Source organism: Stegastes partitus, unplaced genomic scaffold, assembly GCF_000690725.1.
Source record: "Stegastes partitus isolate 25-593 unplaced genomic scaffold, Stegastes_partitus-1.0.2 Scaffold13, whole genome shotgun sequence".
Taxonomy (NCBI): Eukaryota; Metazoa; Chordata; class Actinopteri; family Pomacentridae; genus Stegastes; species Stegastes partitus.
This window is the reverse complement of record NW_007577744.1, coordinates 1,004,477-1,028,928: the sequence shown is the minus strand read 5'-3', so window position 1 is coordinate 1,028,928 and position 24,452 is coordinate 1,004,477. Positions and strand designations below refer to the sequence as shown.

Here is a 24,452-nt window from a genome sequence, read left to right as displayed (position 1 = left end):
ATCACAACAGTCAGTCAGCTAGAGACTTCCAACTATCATAGCCAGAGCACGTTGCTCTCAATCCCACACAATCCTCTTCTCTGTTCTCCAACCCAGCCCTATTGACAAATCTAAAACCAAGGTCACAGCAGTGTTTACACAGTCTTTAGCCCAAATTACATCATCCAAACGCTGGCCTGCTGGATGCATCACACTGTCACTGAGAGTAAATGACCTGGCAGACTGCCGCCCTGCTGAAAAAGGAAAAAAAAAACAGAGAGAATGTGAGAGACAACAGGGTGGCAGGAGGGTGGGGTGGGATTGGGGTGGAGTCAAATAAAGAGGTAAGTCTGATTTAAAAAAAATAAAAATGTGAGAGAGAAATGGCACAAGAGCTTCAAATGCAGAAACTTATCAGGGTGTCCAGTGTGTGCCGTCTACAACAACAATTCAATGCCTCAAACACATATACACAATGTTGTTGTCCTACTGGCAGTATTTCCCCCTTATGAGTCTACACACAAAACAACATAATGCATATTGTTGCTGGATCCCAATAATGATGCATAACCCGGTGGCTGCACAGGAATATAATACCAATATGTCAGGTCTCTGATTTGGCCACAATTTGCATGGTTATAATAGCTTATCGACTGGCTCAAGGTTGAGCAGGGCCAGGCGGCTTCACTGTAATGACTGGCCGTGTGCCTCCGACAGTTTATTTCAAGCTTCTGTGGCTCAGTCACCCGGCTCCCTATCTCATCAATACCCAATCTTGATCCCACTATCTGCATCCTGACAAAGTCTGCACAAACATGTCTGCCCCCCCCTCGATATTACCAACAATCTCACCTCCAGCTCCTCAATCCCCTCCATCCCAGTGTTTTGTGTTTTTTTTTTCCTTTTAAATTTTAAATGATTCCTGTATCATGCAAGCATTTCCAATGGAGATCGATACAGGTGCAATTCATTAGGTCTCCCAAAATCTGTTTCTCTCCAAGTGTTTGCCCATATAACAGCTATCGACCCTTCCCAGGTTGGCCTGGTGCCCACCTTATTCAACATCTGTACAGCAGCACAACAAGCAAGCTCCAAGAGAAGAAACAAACTTTTGAAATTAAAATTATAGATTTTGTTTGAATCAAGGAAAAAATGGTAGTGTGAGACCTCTAGAAACGGGTTTATGTGTTTTTATACAAATAAAACGACTGTGAATATAATTTTTTTTTTCAAGCAATCCATACCTACTTTGGTTTTAGTCCCAGTTACATTTTAAAAGGAAAATGTGCAAAATTACTAATCATTGTGTTTGTATGACATAAACACAATAACCACGTTTCAGCAACAACAAGCAATGGTAGGAGTTTGCCACAAAGTTAGAAAACAGAAAACTATATAATTCCAAAGCTGAAAATACAGTCAGCAATTACCAAATATAAGTGAACTAAAGCTTGATGGAGTCTATATGAAGCCTATCTTGTGTTTTGCTTTTAGTTAGCAGACATTTTCAAAACATGTGCAATGCGAGTAAATCATGATTAGCAATTACCACACAGACATAATAAACATAATAAAACTGAACTAAGAAAATGAAAAAGTAATGAGGAAAGTAGAAGGAAGAGGCACGTAAGAAAGAGGTAAACAAAACACCTGTAAATGTGCCGAAGAAATATGGAAAGAAAATAGATGGATGGTGGTAAAGAAGTGAAAAGGACTGTCAGACAGAGTTCTGTCTTCACAGAGTATTCCATGCATTTGTCACTGGAAGTCCTTTCCTTCCCAACAGACTACAGCACTTGACAAGGTGATTGTCTCAACACAACAGCACATAACATTCTCTGAGTCTGTGTCAAGGGCACCGCCTTGAGAAAAATTCCTCAAGTGTAGCGGATGGAGGCTGTATAACAAGAGAAACCATCTGATTCCTGTTCAGTGTGACTATCAATACTAAAACAATACAGATTGCCATTTACCTGACACAACACCAAGGTTTTTTGCAATTATCTCATTCTGGTAAAAATCTCTATTTATTGTAATGAATAAAACAATACAACCAGGATCAATAAGAGTTCATAGGCATGTTCCCTATTTGAGCTTAAGCATGCCTGTAAACTCCTTTTTCAACCTCCTCTCTCGAGAAATGTATCTTCCTGCCTAACGAAGCTACATTCTCAATTGTGTTTTGAAATAAATACATATTTCTCACCTGTGACATCGTAAGCAACGCTTACAGTTTGAAAGACCTACAAAGTCCAAGAAAGATGGCAGGAGAGGAAAATGGAGGTATACGTCAACGAAAACTTTGAGTTTTCACTCTCTTTTGTAGAGACAGGGTTTCCATTTCTGTATACATATACCTCTTGGTAATCCATTTAAATGCCACTTTTTGGCACTCAGAATCAAACAAGGAAATCCTCTCTCACATGCAAGCACAAGATTTAAACTCTGACTGCAATTCATGGGCATTTGGGGGGAAAAAAGCATTACATAATGCCACCTGTAGTTTATTTTGAAGAACAGATCATCCAAAATAACATTTAGTTTGTTGCTGATTTTTTATTTTTTATTTTTTTAAATCAAGAGGTCAATGATAGATTGCAGCGTATTTAAAAACCAAAGCCGAATAAGGCATCCCACCGGTTGTCTAATCACAAACCTTTCCCACTGCTTTGACAAATCAATTCCAAAACGTCACAGTTTTGGCTGTTGTGTAGCCATTTCCGAAATACAAAGAGGAGGAGGGGGGCTAGAAAGAGAAGAAAGGGATAAATTAAAAGGGGTGGTGGAAACAGGCAAGCAGTGGTCCTCGGTCGAGAGGTCAGAGTGAAGGCAGCACAGTCATGCCCACTGTGGGCACTCAGCTGGAACTAAATGTGGACACCGAGACGCCAACTGTTGGACTGCTGCCAAGGACCTCTCACCCTGCTGCGCTTTCTCTCCCTCCTTTTGCCCTCGATTCAACAAAGAGTGGGAGCTCACTGCCTCCCACCTGCACCCTAACTCCCCCACACCACACCCTTCCACCCCATTTTGCACTTATTCAGTCATTCAGCTTAACATTTTCATTACGAACAGTGAAAGGAGAGTAGAATGAAAAGAGACTGCTAAAGGGGGTAGTAATGGACATAAGGGTAAACTTTAGATCTCTGACAGTTATCTTACCCAAAATATTACTCTTAATTATACCAATTTCAACACTTTCATGGGTGGTTATAGCCACATATGTGAGGTTTGTGCAGGACCACCCTCCCTGGGATGTGTGGTAGAAACAATGGGGCCAGTGAGCTCCAAACAGCTGTAAGTGAGCTGGGTGTCATAGCACGCACACACACACACACACACACACACACACACGCGCACACACACAATCTGTGAGCACCAACACATGACAGAGCAAATAGGATTACAGTATGGAGGAAGACAAGGAGGATGATCCAAACACCATAATATCATTTCCAAGAAGCGATGGGGATGGGGCAGGGCATGAGGCGGGCAGGTGTGGGGAGGGCGGGGGCGAGGGGTTTACCAGGGGGCGGGGCAGGGGCTTAGCGGGTCAGAGGTCAGGCATACAGTGCAGCGATCTAATGGCTGTCTGGTTTGTGCACCACAGCTTAGCTCATGTTTTCCAAAAACAAGATACAGAAACTAGGCCAGGATTCAAGAGATGAAAAGCACCACAAATAGCACACCGGATAAATGAAATGCACCAAAGTTCACGTAGTTCAAACCTTCATTTTTTTTATTTCTTTGCCGTAGAACGTTGTTTATCTTAATTCCTCAGAGACTGAAGTTATTCAGAGGAAAGTATTTGATACATAGAAACACAGAGAAATCCCTTATTACTACTCATGAAATATAAAACATAAAAGCATGTATGTTGTGCATTTTAATTTATACTCATTTGTGCTAACATTGATTATGATCTTAAAACAAAGAACATAGTAAGCAGACAAACTGTTTTTATATCTGCAAAGAGTTGGTGGCAATTTTAGAAGAGTTGTGAGCTTCGAGACCCTGCTGTGGAAAGGTTACAGGCCAACAGCGGACATAAACCTTACGACATGGTCAACATAACAAGTACTCAGTGTCAGCTACGATTAAACCTTGGGTTAAATCCTCGGTGTACCCTGTCATTCGAAAGAAACATTTTCATATCACTTTATTATCATGTGATTTGTCGACTAATATTCAATGTATTAAAAGAGATTACGGTTGCATTAGAGGATTAGAGGTCTTTTAAGGAACCAGGAATGAATGCACAGTGACCCCCCCACACCCTTCTATACACACAAATACAGTCATACAGAAATTTCACACTAGTCTTGCCATATATGAAACTTATAACCTTGTGACTCCCAGAATGTACTACAAAACAATGCATTTCTCCCTCATTCAAATATGCATCTATACATGTATTCATTTCTGTGTTGATTGGTTCAAGGTCCTTGTCTGTGTGACAGAAAAAGGTTGATCCTGGGGCCAGAGCAGGGCTGGAATGCCAAGCATGGGTTTAAGCTGTAAGGTAACATCTATGTCAAAAGCCTCATCGTGTGTAAGACTAAATCTCTGAGTTAGGCAGGGTTAGGCAGGTCTTGAGTAGGAACTACTAAGACAATCTAATATGAACACATTCAGCGGAGTCCACAGGAGCCAGCCTGACATGTGACTGGCTGCGACACCTCACGGTCAGAGGTCAATACAGATTTCAGCAAATCTGAGCAGGCACGGCATGAGCTTATATTCAGAGAGGGGAGGGGGCATGGCTTGGCCTCCAACCCTTACCTACTAAGACCTTTGAAGTTTTTTACCCTGACCCAGACTTGACTCCTTCATCTGGGATGTTAGCTATACTAATTACTACCTGATAGCCGCCTGGTGCCAAATGCAATTCACTTCCCCCCGATTCTCCTCGACTCTGCTCCAACAGCTGGTGCCAACCTCACTTAGCGCTCATGAAGTGTTTTAGACACGAAGTGCAGGCCCCCACCTTTCCTCTACTCTTGCAATCTACTTCTTTTGTTTAGGGTTTTGTTTTCTGGCCGCATGTTGTTCAGCGCACAGGGTTGGGGGCAAATGGGAGCTGCACTGGGTAACATCAGAAGGTCAGCTGGCATGTGCTCTAATCACAGAAAAAAGATTTCATAAGACAAACTAGAGTAAATGCATCCCATTGTATGCACCTGCCACCATTCAAGTTGCAGGTCACATCCATGTCTGTCCAGACTTGTATAATGTATGTAGTGAAAACTTTGAAGTATGAAAATTCATTAAGACAAACAAAACAGTAAAATTCCTTGTATGTGTTCTGGTCATTTTGTCCAATTAGTCCTTTGTGTAAAATTTTGTTATAATTAGCATTTAAATTCTTGAGTTATGGCTAAAGAAATGTTTTGTGAGGTCACAGTGACCTTGGCCATTTACCACCATATTGTAATCAGGTCATCCCTGAGTCTAACTGAACATATGTGCTAAATTTGAAGAAATTCACTCAAGATGTTCCTGAGATATCGCATTCTTGAGAATAGATTGGACAACACAAAAACATAATGCCTCTGTCCACGGCTGTCACTGGCATGGAGGCATAACAAAATGGGATTAAAATGGCACCAAAGATGGATTTGGAATTTGTGTCTTAGAACACTGACCCCCACTCTTTTGATTCTGAAGAGTAGACATTAGAAAATATGTTTTCTCTGTGGCAAAGGAGGATCGGAACAAGGGACAAGGCAGGGAGGAGGTAGCTGGAAGGAGGGCCACCGCTGCACAGCTGCTAAGACTTGGACTCAAGGATGGGCAAGGGGACTGTCCCTTAGAGTAAAGAGGCCCAATTTATTTTCTCAATGCCCCACGGCCGGCCTGTCCAACCTTGTGGCGACCTCTGCTACATGATCTGCATGTTTACCACTTGGCTTTAGACCCTCTTCTCTGCCCTCTGGGCCATTCCCACATCTCACAACAACAGCTAGTCATATCTGGAAATCCAGAGTGGACCCAGATCGATGTGAGTTTTCCTGCGATTATCAGCATCAGGGTGTATATGTGTGGTATGCGTGTGTGTGTCTCTATAGGGGTGTATCGCTACATGTGTAGGGTCATCTCTGAGCGTGTTTGTGTGAATCTGTGAGCATACATGCAGTTTTTACACGTGTGTATGTGGACAAGTTGCCTGTCTATGTTGATTAGATATGAGGTGTGCCCTGCAGTAGGTGGTGGACATACTGGCTGACCAGCACACACATGCAGAGGCAGGGGGTGGAGGCAGGAGTGGTGTTTTTCCGCTGGCTCTGTAGTTTAGCCCTGAGAGCCTCACAGAGGTGATAACCAGTCTGTCTCTAGGTCACCCTGATAACATGGCTGTGCACACAGCATTCTTCATCTTGGGAGGATATACACACAAGTGCTAGTGTGTTACTGTATGTGCAGGAATGTGTGGACACATATCTCCACCCAAGTATAAAGGCTCCTACCACAAAACCACACTGTTCAACATGACCTGGCGCAGATGACACAGTTCGAGGACCTTTGAGTTTTACAGGGAAAGGACAAAAGGCAAGATATAAACACAAAAGAAGACAAATGACAACGCCAGTGGTTGAAACCTAAATTGCAGGATCTAATGATACAGACAGAATAGTGGACGCAAACCACATAAGAAGATTAGAGAGATCTTAATATCAGTCATCTCTATATGTGAGACCACACAAGACAAATGAGGACAATGGAGATTAAGTGAGACCAACATAAGAAATAAAATCCATTCAACTGCTTACAGTGTAACTGGTTTGGTAGTAAAACAAATAATTTAGTTGCACATTGAGGAAAAACACAGTGCACTCTCTATGTCTTATTTATGGCTATGTTGGTTTAACTCAGTGCCAGATCATTTTCGAAGCTAAAAAAAGTCAGCTGACACACACAGGTCAGAGGTCACCTGGTGCTACCCTGAGCAGTGACAGGCCAGCAACGGTCAGAGGATGCTGGTGGATAAACAAGAGAAGCAGGAAAAGAGGGTTTAGGATTAGGAGCCATAGCATCACTGAAGGATCAGCGCAGCCTATCTCATTACTCCCAGGCACAATAAGCACAACAACTCTCTGAGCACTTTATAATTGCTGCTTCCTAGGCCACAAACAAGCTGTGTTTATTACCCCTTTCTACTCCTTGGTGCTTTCACCGGGGAAAAAAAAAATTAAAAATCATTCTCTAATTGCCATATTTCTCTAATACTTGCGCACATTGGTTTCACTGCCGATTTGTTTCCTGTCCTGGAGATGACTGGTTAATAAAGTTTTTATCTGTCAACATGGAGCACAGAAAAGGATTCAAGGTCACTGCTGTATACTCAAAACCGGGCTGGTCATGGAATCTACCATCACTTTTGTTTACATAATTATATAAATAAGATTTAATTTTCTTTTCTCAGCAAAAAAGACAAATAAACATTATAATTTGAGGCTGATTATGACTCAAGGACTTTCAAGGATGATTTTTTTCCCCTTAATTTTCTAATCATCTCTTCGGCAATTACGTGCATTCCAAATATATTCTCATTGCATCCATGTTTGTTTTTTTGTTTTTTTCTTTAGAAATTCATAACAATCACATTAAATGTGCATTTAATTATAATCTAATTGTGCAGAGGAGAAGAGAAGATACAACTGCTGCCACAAAATATCAAAAAGGTTTAACTTAACAGGAGCAGTGGGTATAAAAACACACTGACATATTAAATGGACTGGGAGGTTTTTGCAGAATAACAAAAAATAAAAATTAAAACTTGCACCTAATTACAGATAGTGAGCCCTTCTGAGAGCAAAAGTCATAAAATCAAATTAAAGGTGAGAGGAACTAACTTCTTTTATGCACTCAGCATAATGACTGTATCTACTTTTATAGAGTGATTGGCAAATTATTCACTTCTGCAGGCAAATAAAGATAAGATGGCACTTAAATTCAGACCGACCAAGATTATTTGTGTCTCTTATTTAGAAAAAAAACAACAACTTTATGCTTGAAGAACAAACAAATGCATAATAAAATGAAATGTGTTGATAGGATACAGTTTGAATGTACTACATGACTAGACAACACCTGACAGAACTGACTGAAAAAACAACAACCAAAGACTTCCATTGGTATCTGTGTCTTTGTCTTCTTTTCTTGGCGTAAAAGTAAATACTTTGTTTAGAGGAAAATTAGCCATAATCATGTTCTTAACCTTGAATTATAATACCGTTTTTTTTTTTTTTGGCAAGGTGAACATACAAGGATTTATAGTGACACTCTCATATGATTACTCAATAGATTAACCTCTCCCTGCCCTAATCTACTTTATCCCATCAACTAAACTACCACATGTGAAGAACACTGCTTCTACTGCCAACATATTTGTAATATCCAGTCTAAAATTGAATAGATTTCAAAATCGACGCAGGCAAAACAGAAAATGAGTATCAAAAACAATTTTAGCAATGAGAAACAAAAGTATTGCTCAGAGGTTTTCCTATTTGGCTCCGTTATCCTCTCATCTTCTCACAGACAAGGTTAATGCCAATAATGATGGGAAGTATCATCATAGTGCTACACACATAACATTACAGTGACAATTGCTAGATGGCAGCTTGCGCCTCGTTAATGAGCGCACTGTGATACAGAGAGACTATGGGATGAAGGCGATCGCTAAGAGTCACAGTGTTAGTAGTGGTTCGGATTTGCTGTGACCCTGTAGGGCTTATTGGATTAATTCCACATCCATCTAAAACTAGTCCACAACCAGAAGAACACAGTGTTTTACTAAGGTTTTTCTCACCATTTGACAAAATCACAATCCAAAAGAATCTGCCAAACAGTTTGTGGTTATCAGGAATGCCTTGATTTTCACCCCCTTACTTTTTAATTCCACCTTGCTGATGCTGCCGCCGTCCAATGTTGTATATGCATGGTTAGGGTGTTCTTTTTTCTAAGTAGTTTGCCACATGTTGAGGTCATGGGTAAAGGCTGGGCGGATTAGAGCCTATATCGACTCAATGAGAAGAGGCCATATGGGCAAACGAGATCCATGTCCGTGAGGCACTAATCTGGGAATGCCCCTGCACATTAGTGCCCCCATCTGACCCTGAATACTCAGAGAGAAAAGAGCCTTGATCATGAAAGAAGATTAAAAACACTACCAGAGTAAACAAACACAGTGCAATGTGCAACCATATCGGTGCCGTTCACCCAAAATGTACACAGGAACCGCTACGTGAAGCTTACTGCTGCACATGTGTGAAAAATGATGTCTTTAAGTCACAAATTAGTAGGATTTAAGTCAAAATGTACACAAGATACTGCTTACTGCAGATAAAGATGTGCTTAAAGGAAATTTTTTTCTATAGAAAGGAATTTACACAGTAATAATCAGAATAATACTTGCTGTGCCTCATAGAGTAAAAACGTCTTAAATAAAGCTGTAGGAGGTATGGCAAGAAAAAAAAAAAGTGGAGATAAAACAAGAAGGAGGGGGTATTTATAAGAGATTCTGTCCCACTGATTGGCTGTGAGGCGAGTAGCAGAAGGACAAATGGACAAATCTGAGGAGCTAATAAGAGTGAATACGGAACAGCCCTCATGGGCAAATCTGGTACTAAGATGATAATGAGATTATAAAACCCCACTATATTGCAGCAAATTGTATAAGTGTTTCATTGAACCTTGTTGAACTTTCATTTATGCATGCCAGGCTCTTTCCCTTTTTGTCTCTCTCCTTTCTTCTTTTCCCTAGGATGATGGGTAGAGCATGAGGAAGGAGGAGAGGATAAAATGCCTCCTGGATAGAGTTTACCTAGTGCAGGGGTGAACTGGAGACCACAGACTGAGCCTTCCAGACACACTTCTAGTTAGCATTACCACCATACCATAAACTCTTTAAGGGCTCTGCATGTGATATGGTTGCAAATCTCACTTTACATCTTACATATATACCATTTCTCACACTTAAGTATAGCTGATTGCCAACAACAGTATTATTAACAAACATGTATTATGCATTTCACTGTTATTCCCAAACTTTGATGTTTTTCAGCTAAATTAATTGGAATCAGTTTGAATAATAGCACTTGATATGTGGCAGAAATTACAGCTACATATACACAAAAACAAATAAACAACAAGCAAAGAAAATCCATCAAGGTTACACTTAGTAATAGTGTAAATAATGACAGTTGTTGAAAAAGGATCTCAAAAGGACCTCAAAAGGATGAAAAAGGAAATACTTTCTTTCCATCTTCATTTTTACATAATCAAAACCAACTTAACCAACTCAAGTACTTCACCTTCAACTGCGCTCCACAGACCGAACAGTAACAGAGTGACTTCATACTTTCATTTTTGTTGTTGTTGTTGTATATGGAGTGGCTACAGAAAGTGTTCAGACTCCTTTACTTTGCACACATTTTTGTGCCGTAGAGTTAATTTCAAATAAACGACAGCATTTTTCTTATCAATCTAAACTCAGTAATCAATGAAGAAAAAGTAAATGGTCTGAATATTTTTGTAAACACATTGAAACTAAAAGATTACAGTTCTTGATTTTTAACATATCAGCAAAGATTTTTTTAAAAAGCTGTCATTATAGGTTCTTAACTGAAGACCGATATTAAAAAAGGCAGGTTTTAAAGATTTTAAAGGAAATCTACAACACAATAAAGCCAGGCAGGTAGAAAAATTCTGGCAATCACAACTCTGGAAACACCCACTCATGTAAAGAGTTTAATTGCAGGTGGCTACAAGAATGCACCAGCAGCAAAGACATAAAATAAGTCATGGTCATGGCAGGAAGCGTTTTTAAGAAGTCAAACCATCATTCAACTGATGCACAAAAAAGCAAAATGTTTCGAGATGAAGAGGACACCCAGTTTTCTGACATTACCTTAACCTTTTCATATAACCATCTTATACAAATTCTATGCACACTTAAGGCCAAAGTGAATTACAAATATGACAATCCATATCATTTTCAAGAAGAGGTGTCTATTTCTAAAGCTGTAACTTCCATTTAATTTGTCTTTTATTCGTAAATCTCCTCTAAGTGTGTCTCTAACTTTTAGTAAAATAAAAACAAAATAAATAAATAAATCACATTTAAGCACACAAAAACTTGAAAAAATTTAGTGAAGAGACCTTCAAGGTTTTCGTACCTGAAATGTTTCACTCAGATATCAGAAAATCCATAGAAACAAAAACAAAAGTTAAAGAAAACAAAAGCAAAGAGGGAAGATAGTTTGTATATTTACCACTCTCCTTCGCTCATATCCTCTGTTTATCTCCTATACACCAGGCTCTTGATAATGAGCCAAGGCACCACTCCAGCCAAGGCAGCTGAGAGTTAAATACATTGCAATACATATTTCCACAAAAGAGTCTGGCGCTCTCGGAGTTCTGTTTCACGGGTACTTCACCATTTTAAAAAAAACCTGTATGTTTTCCAACTCATGTTCTCTTTATTCACTACTCTGGCACCCGTGTCAAAAATATAGACCACCAAAACTGAAGTGGCATCAACATTCAAACAACATGAACTGCTTTCTGGCTTAGTTTAGTTTTACAACAGTGCATGTTTTCCCTTAGATCCTACATATTCACGGCTCCCTCTTATTCCTCCTGAGCCTCTTTCCTCCATGGCTACACCGTTCTGTCGAATACAGGTATATATTACAGTTCTCCTGCCTTGTTCTATACACATTTTCCCCACAGATTCTATTTTGGAAGTTGGGAATAAGGTGTAAAATATAGTGGCTTTGAACAAGGTTTGGCAAATATTTATAATGACTGACCTACTGGTGAGTCAGTGGAGTTTAGCCTCCTTTGCTTTATAAAGCATATGCAGGTTGGGATTGGCTTGTTGTTGATGCTGACATAAGGTATGACAGACATCTATGTAAGAAGAAGAAATAGGAACTCCATGCTTATTGTCCAAACTAGTAAAAACAAAATGTAGAAGTTCTCTACTGCTGCTTTTAGAATGATAGCTACATTACATACCCTTTTGACCAGTTGGCCATAAAACGCTCATTTCAGGATTAAACAAACTTCTTTTCCCTCAGCAGTGACATACCACGAATGTCCCAGATCTAGTCTTAATTGCCTGTAAGACAGAACATCAACACAAACCATCTAAACAACAGCTTTGTATGGCTCAACAGTTTTTTTTATCCTATTCTTATCATTGTACTGTATTTGTAAGCCTGTTCAAATGGTTTTACCGCTTTTTCCGAAGTTGACAGAGTTTGATTCACACAGAAAAATGCTGTCTTAACCTTCAGCTTGATGTTTCCTTTTTTTTTTTTTTTTTTTTACAATTGTGCAATATTTGTATTTTTCAAATCGAACACAGCTTAAATCTTTGCCTCTGGTTCTGAAACTTTCACTTTTCAATTCAGAGTATGTTTCGAAGAGAATACAAAAAATAAAATAAAATAAATAAAACACCTAAGCTCTCCATTTTTTCCCAGGGTCAAGAAAGAGTTTGTTTTGTTCTTGCTGAAGAAACTTGAAGCTGCTGAAGACAGAGTTCCCCAGGTGATGTCACGGCATAAAGCTACTGCAACTAAACCTGTCCCTCAGAGTCTCCACAACACAAATCAGACAACTCCATAAGAGGGGAAAAGGGGAAAAGACAGAAAGGCTCTGAACTGCTGATATGCTCTCCCTTTCTCATCACATTGTCCACTTCTGCATTCAGTGAATCATCGCCCTGTAAAGTGCATTTGTTACTGTAGTTTTGGGGCTAAAAAGTTGCTTGAATTTAAGATATGATCACAAGTCAAACCATATTGTTCTTTTTTCTCACATATTAGTGGGACTTTATTACTACTTTCTTACGGACACACCAATTCCAGAGTACTTGGCATCAGCATTTTCCACATCATTGTGATATGATCTGTCCCAAATGCGACCCAGACAATAGCCTGATCCAGCCTCAGTGAATCCAGGTCAGAGGTGAGGATCCGGTTCACCAGAGTTTACCTGTCTATTTCCTGCAACACTTGCACAACGTGTGCCGGTCAGGCTAAGAAAACACTAAAATACATATGTGAAAACACAGACACAAACACACACATTTGCATGTGATCTCTAACCGAGGCAGCGGACTTCCACCTTGCCAAGCTGAAAAAACACTGGTTGGAGGGGGTGAGGTTATGAGTGGGCCTGGGTTTCCTCTCGAAGAATTAAGTCACACAAACATCAATCAGACAGTGTGTGTGTGTGTGTGTGTGTATGTGTGTGTGTGTGGTGAACAAGTGCAGACAGCTAGTGGCGCTTCACGGTCAGCAATGCGTGGATCAGGGAGGTGAGGGTTACAGTCAAGTCAAACTTACAGCGGGATCGAGCTCATTCGCAATAAAAGCATGACAGTGAGCGTGTCAGCCTGGCTGCTTATATTTCAAGGCACTCTTTTGTGTCTCTGTGGTGTCTTCGAACATTACCAACTCTCAGACGTATGGGCCTTAGGTAAAGTAGAAAGGCAAATTGACCTCCCATGTCATTGCACAAAAATCATTTCTCATTTCTATGACAATATTGCATCACTTTTCAGCCCACTGCCTGCTATTTTCATTCAAGATATAAAATTCAAGAAATTCTTTCGACAAAATCCTCACTTGCAATTATGGAAAAAATAGCAGAAAAGCCATAAAGGTGCACATATCAAAAGATGACACACACTAGCATATATATATGTTGTAAAAGGAAATGAAAGTGAGTCCCTTTCTGCAGTCCATTACGGTTAATTACAGCTTTGTGCTGGGATGCTTGTATGAGAGCAGGGTTGGTAATTAAAGTACAGGTAAGACATTAACTTACTTTTGTTAGCCATTAATCAGTGTTTACCTTCAGAGAGCTCTCCCTTTGTAATTAATAATCAGCTTGGACAATGAGTAATCACCCAAGAGGAAGTTGTGTGTGAATGTGTGTGTGCTTATGTATGCGTGTGTGCTATTAGCAAAGGGGTTTTCCCACCTTTGAAAGAGCAGCCTTACTGATCAAACAAGCGATCATCCATCTCACCGGAGAAAAAGTCAATAAACTAAGCAACAAAAACAGAAGATCCTTTACACGGGGCACTGTACTGTTTTTGCTCTCTTTCCATCCATCTATTTCTTGTCACTCTCATTCTCTCACATTTTACGTTTCACTCGTCTCTTGGCATCTGAACAGCAGAGTAGGTTTAAAATGATTACATTCTGGGAAGGCCTCGGCACCCAACTCCCTAACTTATTTGTGTCAGCCTTGCACCTATTGCGACACACACACACACACACACACACACACACACACACACACGCAAAGAGAGCTTTTCCAGCAGGAGATTGGTTCCACTTTATCTGCATATTTAGCCTGTGTTCAGCGTGCTGCTAACTGATAAAATTCTGCTAGTGTGCCAGGCCGCTGCCAAACGCCAGAGCAATGACCTTCTTGGGGGAACAAATTCCTTTTGCAAGACGGAAAAAAAGAGTGGAATAAAAACAAAAAGATTAAGACCAAAAAAAGTTAAAAATGAAAGGAGGGAAGCTAATCAGTCAAATGGGAAGGGAATGAATCCAGGTTTTTAACACATTTAAACAAGAAATGGAGATGTTAGTGGACACCCCCGCATCGCATTATTTTCCCTCCCTCTCGAAGTCCTTCCAGGCCCGTCAGAGAGCCGTGTGCTGGTATACATTGCTTCACAGATGATTAAAAATAGCAGACAAGCTCTGCCCCCACTTCTCCTTACCCCCTTCTGCCAAGAGTCTACCAGCATGGTGAACACAATCATCATATCATCACTGCACACACAGGGAGGCAGGACGCAGGCGGAGGAGGGAAGAGGCTGATGTATAGAGAAACTCCGAAACAGAGAAGAGTAAAAAGAAAAGGAAGAACAGACGGAGAGACGGCAAAAGAGCAACAGCAAAACTCATACTTCAACCCATTTTCCCATCATGTTGCCTGACCAAAACACATCCAATACTTTGCTAGCCTTCAGACATCTTTGTGTGTGTATGTGTATGTGTATGTGTATGTGTGAGTGTGTATGTGTGTTGTGTGTGTCTGATCGTATGCCATTCTCCACAGCAGCCGAGTTGCCCCGGGCCTGGCTGAGTCTGGCTCCACACAAGAGCAGCGGTTCACATTGTGATGTGTGTCTTTGCATATGTGCATGTGCACGTGCATGCATGACAACAAGGATTCGCCGGTCTGTTTTCTGTAACTGAGAGGCTTTATCTCCAGCCCCGATTGCTAACACCCACCCACCCACACACACACACACACACACCCATACCGCAGCAACCCAGACAACAGCAGTCATGGTAGGAGAAAAGGTGACTGTTTGGAGCTGTATGTGTATTGATTGAAGTGCTGGGCCACGATGCCTTGACAGCCTTCCCTCAACCTTCTCTCAACCTCGTCACCTCTGTTGCTCTGCTGTGACTCTCACCACAATGGCTGCTGCTTGTGAACCTGCCAGGCTGCCAAGGACACAAAGATGACTGAGTCAACCTTTGACATCAGAAGCTGCCACCAAAAGACCAGAGACAAGCCAAGTTGGCAGCTCTGTTAACAGGCTAGAGACCCAGATCTTTTCAGCTTAGTTAAAGTAGCAAAAGTCAATGGAGCACAAGTCAATAGTGCATACATATGGATGGACACTGTGTCAAACAGGTCTGTGTCTGGACAATGTTGGGCATGCCAAAAGTTTCAAAAAGGTGACCTCAATATTTTGGCCCGATCACTGCTGTCTTCTGAATGACAGCAGTCACTGAGGAGAGTCATACATTATCAAAGTAAGAAACTGACATTTGAACATGAAATACAGCATGGGTTTTGTATTAAAGGATAGATGACATTTCGAGGAGTTGATTCACTGGTAGATGTTAAGGCCACCCACCCACACAGCTCCATGTGGAACATGGTGTTTTAGTGGACGAGATGAGATAGGAGTGCGAGAGATGTATTCAGTGACATGTGGATCATGTGCAAGATGACCTATACATTCACCATGCTGTCAGTGAGGAGCTTTGACTTGAATAAAATCACCAAGCAAGACCTCCTGAGCGATGATGGAAATGAGAGAGGAGACGAGGATGTCTGCGTTCTAAAGTAACAATCAATGCTTAAACACACACACAGAGTAAAAACAGGTGTTTTAAATACTTATGACAGATATACTGTGTCCTGTATAAGGCAGGACTTTCCTTTTGTTTCTCTGTGTGAGTGCCTGTGCGTGTGTGCCTGCATGTGTGTCACTCTTCAAACAACGCTGCAATCATCATCTCTTATCAACGCTCATGTTGAGGATTACAGCTTTCATCCCTAATCCTACATTAAGGACACATTCTCATGATGGACGTGACATCATCAAGGCCAGTCAACCACAGAGAGGGCACAAGGACAGGAAGCCAAACACCACAGGAAAGGATTAATGAATATAGGAGACAGAGTGGATGATGAAAAAGAAAGAGGGAGCGGGTGTGACAAAGAAGACAAAAATAGAAATGAACTCAAACAGTACATTTCTAAAATGTGTGTGAGGCAACCTCTGTGTATTTGTGTTTCAAGATAATCTGACACTGCTTCCGTTTCTCAGTTTCTTTGACAGTGATCCTTCTCAATCAGCCCTACTAAGACCTACAATCTGCCCAGTACCCAGAAGCATGTGGATGCACACACACAAGAACAAATACTGTCAACACACACAGCACACTGCACTGGTTGAACTCTGATAATCTGCACATGTAGACTGCTATAAGCCACTGCTGAACACACACCGGAGTACAACAAATACCGAGGAATGTATTCGTAATTAGCACGTCTGTCATTTTTGACAGAGTTTTGCTGTTTCTCAAAAATAATTTCACTCACCTGCACTGGCACCACCTTTATAACAGTCTCAAGCTGGATACAATGGATCCACCCAGGAATAAAGCATTCAAGACAAAAACATCTAAACTTGATATTTTTTCTTTTAGAAGATAGAAAATCACTAATTATTTCATGCTACATGTAAGGGACCTGTAATCACGGATTTGTTGAAGTACCTGTATTTTAGTTATAATTGTTCCAGTTATTATTATATTACTGCTTGTGAGCAGTTTCTTACTACTGCTCACTACACTACTTACAATGCAACTCTCTGCCCATAAAAAAAACACTTCTCCAAGGCTGACGCACTGCCTGTTGCTTGAGAAGTGAAACTCTGAATTGACCTACAGCTTGTGTACCATTACTTTATTTTTCAACTATCTTGAGTAAAATTAAATTCCCTACACATTTTTTTTTTGGATTTGGAAACGGAATGCAATCCATGTAATGCTTCAATGACAGAAATCAAATAATTTTATTTTGTTTAATACCTGCAGAGACTCTGGGGCAATCTGGCAGCATGGGATCCAGCGGTGTGTCCAAGGGCTCTGGACTCGATACCCAGTTACAACAGTGCTGTCAGGGGGAAAAAAAAAAAATTACAATTGAAAATTGTGAAGGCAGACTTCTCCTTTTCGATATATGTTACACCTAGAAAACATGTAAATGGATTCCACATAGACTGCTTATAGCATGTGAAGGGTGTGCATACAGGAAATTAATATGTGGCATCCAGCAACCTCCACAATTACTCCCACAAACAAAGAAAAATACAACATGAAAACACAACAATGAAATGGATTTCATATAGAATGTATGTGTTCAGTGTTGTTGTTGAGTACAATATGAAATCACATTTAAAGAGATATTAGAAAGAAACAAAGACAGGCACATGGACACAGACAGAGGGGGGGAAAAGAGTGAAAACAGAAAAGAAAGAGAGACAAAGAAAAGGAGGACAGGTGGGGAGAGACAGTTAGCAAGAAAGAGGTGTGTGTATAGATGAGCAAGGTGGGGGAAGAGAAGGAGAGAGAGACAGGAACAAGCAATTAAAAGCTATGTGACATGTTGCTCAGACAGCTTGGCGTTTGTTTGTGGTGGAGAGCTGAGGCCTTCTACCATGGTGGATCAGTGGGTGCCCTGGGGGAGGGTGTCTGCCCAGCTTGCTGACCCATAACCCTCTGCAAACACCCCTACTCCTCTCAAACCCCCTGTGGTTGACAACTCTACTGTCAGAAAGAGGAGAAGACCTCTTTATCTGTTTTTGCTGTCTTCATCTCCCTGCCTGTGTGGCAACCCCTCTTTCTACCTACCACTGTAGGTTATTTCAGACATATACGGTTTAAGCCATGATGTACCATTAATGAAGTGTATCAATGCCTTAGAACAAAGCAACTTTTTCAGTGCTTGGAGTTTTCAGTCTCTGGGTCAGCAGATGACAACACATCAAAGAGTGTTTTCCCTTTTGACTGTGCAATGTGGATTGGTATGCTGTGGCTTTTAAGGTTAGTACAAAAACAAGGGAAAAGGGAGAAAGAGACAGAGGGAGGCTGAGAAGGAATGCTTAGAGAAGACGTTCCCCCAGATAAGATAAAAGTTCAATAGAAGAAAGAGAAAATGTAAAGAGATTAGAATGTGCAGCTGGCGTCCTTCTGAATCACTGCTTATCTGCCCTTGTTTACTTTCACCCTGGCCCCCTGACAGCCATTACCGCGTTGTGCATGCTTGTGTGTGCATGTGTGCTTGTGTGTGTGGGTCAGTGACTGCATTTCGGGGGGTCTCCCAAGAAGATGTGTGGCGTCGGGAACCCGTCAGACTCAAATACACACACAAATGCACACGTGCTTTGACATTTTTGCTCTCAGCGACCCTGACTCCCAAGGCCCTGAAAGAGAACTCGCTGGATAAACAAATCTATGAAACATCTCCCACTTGAACCACTTCTACATACACACAAAAATCCAGGGTCGCTTCACACTTCTGCTCCTGCTATCATGCCTCAAGTTACCCCCTTCTCACAAAGACACACTTTTAGGTGTAATGGTAGGTATGAATAGTGGCAAATATGTTGTGTGCTAGTGTATGAGAGCTCACTGTTTTTCTGTATGAATATGAACATGAACAGAGAGACATTGAACATATCTGATGCCTATTTGAGCCCCTCTTGGGGCTTGTTTTTTTGTTGACACAAGTATCTGCAGATATGTCAACGCAAATGTCTTATGTTACTGTCTGCTTGACATTTACTACATCTTCTGCTGCGCAGCAGTGATTTATTTACTGTAAGCTTATAGAGACATATAGAAATTTATTGCAAGAGATGATCATGATGAAACATCTGGCACATGTATGCAAATCCATAGCAAATATCATCAAGTAAGTAAACAAATTCAGTTGGGAAATGTGTACAAAAAGGTTTGTTATTATAATAAAGTTCTCCTCATGTGTAATCCATTCATATCCAATCAAAAAAATGAAAATGAACTAAAGTACAAACTGAATCCACCTACTCTTAAATAGTAGAAATGCCCAGTTTATTCTCTTCAACTATGTTTAATTTCTTTAGCCCTGTCAATCAAATGTGCCAGCAGTTGGAAGAGACGCAGAATAACAAGACTCAAAAAGGTTGAAGAAAGATCAGCAAAGAGATGAGAGGGGATGGAGGGTAGGAGGTTGGGGGGTTTAGTGTTGGAGGGAAGATGACAAGTCATCTTGGTAAACAGTGGCATATTGTGTATTTTTAGATCCTTTGCTTTGCCCTAGATGTGCTCTCCTCTGAGCCTGGGCTTGAGGGCAGAGCGGTGCAGAGCAGCACAGAAGCTGTGGGGCTCCTTGACTGCTACATCAAGTGTCTCATTGTATCTCCTTTAATTCATTCAGTCTGTCTGGAGGAAGATGTCAGCTGGGCTGTGGAGCAGTGGGCTGAAGGCGGCTGGAGAGAGGGGAAGGAGAGGAGTCTTTCAAAGGGCCCTCCTCCCTCCCCTACACCTCCACCATCACCACCAATGGAGGCAGGGAGGCTGAGGTTTGAATAGATTTGTCAAGGCAACAACACACATGTGCACACAAACTCTTGCATAAATGCACACACACACAGCACAAAGCCCCAGTGCTGTGGGAGACCGCAGGCATAACAGCAGTCACATAAAGGCAAGGCCTGCTGGCTGGGATTAGAGAAGGGCGACATGACAAAAGGATGCCACATCACATCGGCTGCCTCTGACGCATAGCATCATCACTTCAAGCAGCTCGTTCACCGATCAATGGTGCCATTGAACTAAAGGCCGACAGAGAAACAAACATGTAAACAGATTTGACTCCCCCCCCCACCTCTGCTGCTCCATGCATGGGTTTCTCTCTGTGTGTAGATTTGTGCTGTTTATGGACACATACATGTACCCAGGCACATGGACTGCAACACACTTTGTTACAAGGCATGATCCCCAAGATGACACAAAAATAAAAAAAAGATCTTTTAAAGTTGCGAGTTTAAGGCTACAGCTATCTAACAGGCAAAGAGCCCGGTCTGAGAGTGTAAATGACAAGCAGGTGACAGGCCCCCTCTATCTGGGTGAATTATTTTAAGCGTTCCTTGTTATGTGCATAGTGAATGTGCGTATTTGCCTGTGTGTGTGTGTGTGTGTGTGTGTGAGCCGCCACCTGTTGCCTTCTGCAATTCAGAGTGGAAGCCAACCCGCTGCTTTCATATACACAACAAAAACACATGCACACACAAAGCACTGCACTCAACTGATGGCAGCGTATTCTAATTGAGCGATCATAAGATCAAATATGTTTTTCATAGGTTCAATCTACTACATAGTAATACATAGGAAGTGTCACAGGAATACACTCACAAAGCCTCTCAAAGGAATTCATTCTCTCTACTGTCCAAAGCTGTAGTAAAATGAAAGTGAAAACGCTGTGAACTCAGATTTGGCCCAAATTCATCGACAGCCTTTCAATATCAGAATGCAAACACTGAGTATAAAACAAGTGGATAAAGGTGACTTAAGCATCAAATACACTACGAAATGATGTCATGCTGATGCTTCTAGGAAACTGTTATACAGCTCCAAATACAAAGATGAAACACTAGTTTGTATATATTTGCATACAACTGGCTCCATTCGATTAAAATACGTCTGATTTCTTAAAGCGCACAAGACTGAGTCCCATGATAGAAACTCTTTACAAAGTGCACAAAAGTCTCCTAAACCATAACACACATGACAGCCCGCAACCTAACTTCTCAGAAAGTAGTCCTGAGTATCAATTCTTGCTCACACTCCTCTGTGTCTGCCTCGCTCCCACCTCCTCCAGTTGCTGTATAATCTCTATGGATTAGGATGGTTTATTCATGACCATAGTGTAGTCTGTATGTGTATGTGTGTGTGAGTGTGCGTGTGTGTGTGTGTGCGTTCTGGGCAGGCCACTAGAGTGTGACAGCAGGCCAGCACAGTGACAGGAGACACCTTGGAGACTGTGACAGGCTGCCAGCTGTACACCATCATTCGGATTTCTCTCTCTCACTCACTTCTCCTCACTATGCTACTCATCTACTGGATCTCCACATACATCTCTTCATCCCCTCTCTTCCATCTGTATTCTCTCCATTCATATCGTACCTGTCTTTTTGTTTTTCTTTTCCACAGCTCTACCCGGTGCTTTCTCAGTGGCAGTCAACAGGGCTTAAATAATTGAACGTTTCTCATACTTTATTTCTTTGTCTATTTCTTTTTCTGTCTCAGTCAATGGGTGAGTCTTTCTATCACTGCCTTTGCTTATTCCCTCTCCTTTTTCTTTTCTCTCACCTTCACTCTGTATTTTATCTCCTCGCTGTGACGTCAGTTGCCCCTCGTCTGACCTATCTGGTCTATATAACCTGGCTCAGTAGGGGCCGATCTCTAAATCCCATCTTCTCTCTTTTACTCTTCTCATCGCTTCATCCCACCGTCCAGTGACCTCTTGAACCCCGGAGGAAGGGAATTATCTCTCTCCGACGAGAACAGAGCAGTGCGCGGCTGGGGTGCCCCGACCTCACATGCACCCACTGCTATGGGCACCCATATTTATACACCACCCAGGGCATTACTCAGGTTCAGTGTTAGCGCCCCTCTGTGATTTACTACAGCATCTAGGCTGCCCTCCATGTGTGCCCATACCTTAGTGTGAAATGCAAGTGTTATTTATGTTCAAAATCCAGCTGTGTATGGGTTACTGATATAGATGTCCTTTAAAAAAGGGCACTGTATTCATCTCCTCCCTGTCTGTGGGCTTGTGTATATAGGTTTTCCACAGCACCAACAAGTGCACTCAGTTGTAAACTGTGAGTGTTGACAATTCAAAGCCTAACATCCAAAAAAAAATAAAAAAAAGATTTTGGATTCAACTCATTCCTCATGCAGACCTGTGGCTTGTTAACGAAGCCTGCTATCCACGCCCAGCAAAAAGTAATGTGATGAAACACTAAATTAAAGTCATACAACTGAACTGAAGTGAGCAATTTTGAAATATAAGACAAGATTTTACTGAGTTTCTCCCATCAGTATCAATCAGTGAAGCTAAATGTTTTTAAAATAGCACCAAATCACAACATGTGTCATCTCAGGGCTCTTTGCACAGGTGAGGTCAAGACCTTACAGTATTATTGAGAGAAACCCAACATTTTCCCATTCAGCAAGCACTTGGTGACAGTGGGGAGGAAAAATTCCCTTTAAACAGGAAGAAGCCTCAGGCAGAACCAGGCTCAGGGAAGATCGCCATCTGCCTCAACTGTTTGAAGTGAGGTAATGGAATCAGATGTTAAGATATCCAAAACTTACCACTGATCTGCAACATGTATCACTATTAGCCATTTTCATCTAACAATACATGAGCAACTAATGATCAAACACTTTGTATTAAAAACACTGTGAGCACCAATTTTTTTATGAGTAAGTTGGCGAGAACAACATCAACAGTTTTTGCAATTGTGGAAAAAAAAATAACATAATGAATTTAAAGGTCCCTTAGAAAAACGTATGAAATGTTTGTTTGGGAATTAGCAACAAGTAACAAATCCTCTTTTAGAATTGCAGGCCCAAAACTGTATTGGTAAAGTCGAGGATTAAAAATGTAAGGAACAGAGGCAGAGTGTATACAATCATTAGGTGTAGACATCTCCAACATTTTTTTGTTGTTTTATCATTGAGAAGGACATAGCAACGCATAGGTGTGCCACTGTTTCCTTTTAATTAGGCAGGCTCCTCTCTTAATTCAGCCAAAAAGGACAGTGGGTTAATGAGTATGAGAGAAGAGTGAATCCTTGCCCGTCCCCTTCCCCTGACTGGACAATGAAGGTTATTTCAGATTTATTGTTCTGGGTAATCATCACAAATAGAAAATCATTTAACATTCCAATTATGTGGTGTCCCACACATCCCTTAGATGAATCAAAAATAGGAAATGCCAAACAAGGATAAGGGGGCCAGTGCAACCTTGAATCCCCACCATTTAAACTAACATACGTACACATTCACCGACAAGTGACACACTTGAGCACACCAACCTCATCCACGCGGAATTGGAGATCACAGAAATAGCAAAAACTAAAGCAAACGATATAAAAGAAAATGCAATACAAATAAAGGTATGGTATGGGATTGTGTGTGTTTTTGTGTGTGAGAGCGTGTGTGAGCACTTGACATTTGCATCTCTGGCTCTCCAGCAGCTTTGGTCTTGGCTCGTCCTCATCTGTATGTGCATACTGAGTGAACCCAGGTGATGCATATGGCACAGAGGTCACACCAGAAAGGGCAAATGCTAAAATGAAGCTAACACAAATGCACATGTGCACGTGAATTTTATCTCACACTCTCACGCACAAGCACATATGAACAAATGCACGGATGCCTACAGGTACTATGCATGCCAAGCCACACACATATCGAGTACATGCAACAGCGAGGGTTAACGGTTTTTCATTGACATGCATCCAGGAAGAAAAAAAGTGGACGAGGATTAAAACAACAACAACAACAACATGCAAACAATAGTTCTCCATGACTTCTAAGACTGGCTGTTAGTCAGGGGTGCCAGTGTAGGTCATGAGGCTTGTGGAGAGAAATTAGAGAGGAGCAAAATGTGAGAGACTTTGGCTCATTGCTAAAGGAGAATTTACATGATGAGATGAGAGCTCAGGGATGGACCTCTGTACACTTGACAGCGTCTTTGTTTGCCTTTGGTATGTGAGTGTGTATTGGTTAATTCACCTGCTGCATCCAGTCCTGTGTGCCTTTGCTGGTCTCCTGTAGCCAGATGTTGTGAGCAGAGTCAGTCAGAGCCACCGCACACACTCTGTTCTTTACTTGCATTTCTCTCTGATTCATCTGCCAGAAAAAGCAAATCAAACTTGGGTTAGTCATCCTTCCAGCATCTTAATCACACAGTCACTTTTGCTGAGGAGAAAACAGTTACAAACAACATTTGAATGCCACAGACACCTCACGTTGTAAGAGACATCTCCTTTTTAGAAAAACAAATTATGCATTTTAAAATGTATGATGTGAATAAAAATTTTAATATGACATACTAATTGTGTCAGTAGA

General features: G+C 41.2%; 1 protein-coding gene across 1 annotated transcript in view; it reads right to left on the bottom strand.

Moving 5' to 3' along the window:
- Nucleotides 1–24,452, bottom strand: part of arb2a (ARB2 cotranscriptional regulator A) — a 172,625-nt gene that overhangs the window by 37,937 nt on the left and 110,236 nt on the right. The window contains exons 9-10 of the mRNA XM_008288648.1: nt 24,117–24,233; nt 17,355–17,439 (exon numbers count right to left, since the gene is read on the bottom strand). Of these exons, the coding sequence (XP_008286870.1) occupies nt 17,355–17,439; nt 24,117–24,233 (202 nt within the window). The remainder of the gene's footprint in view (nt 1–17,354; nt 17,440–24,116; nt 24,234–24,452) is intronic.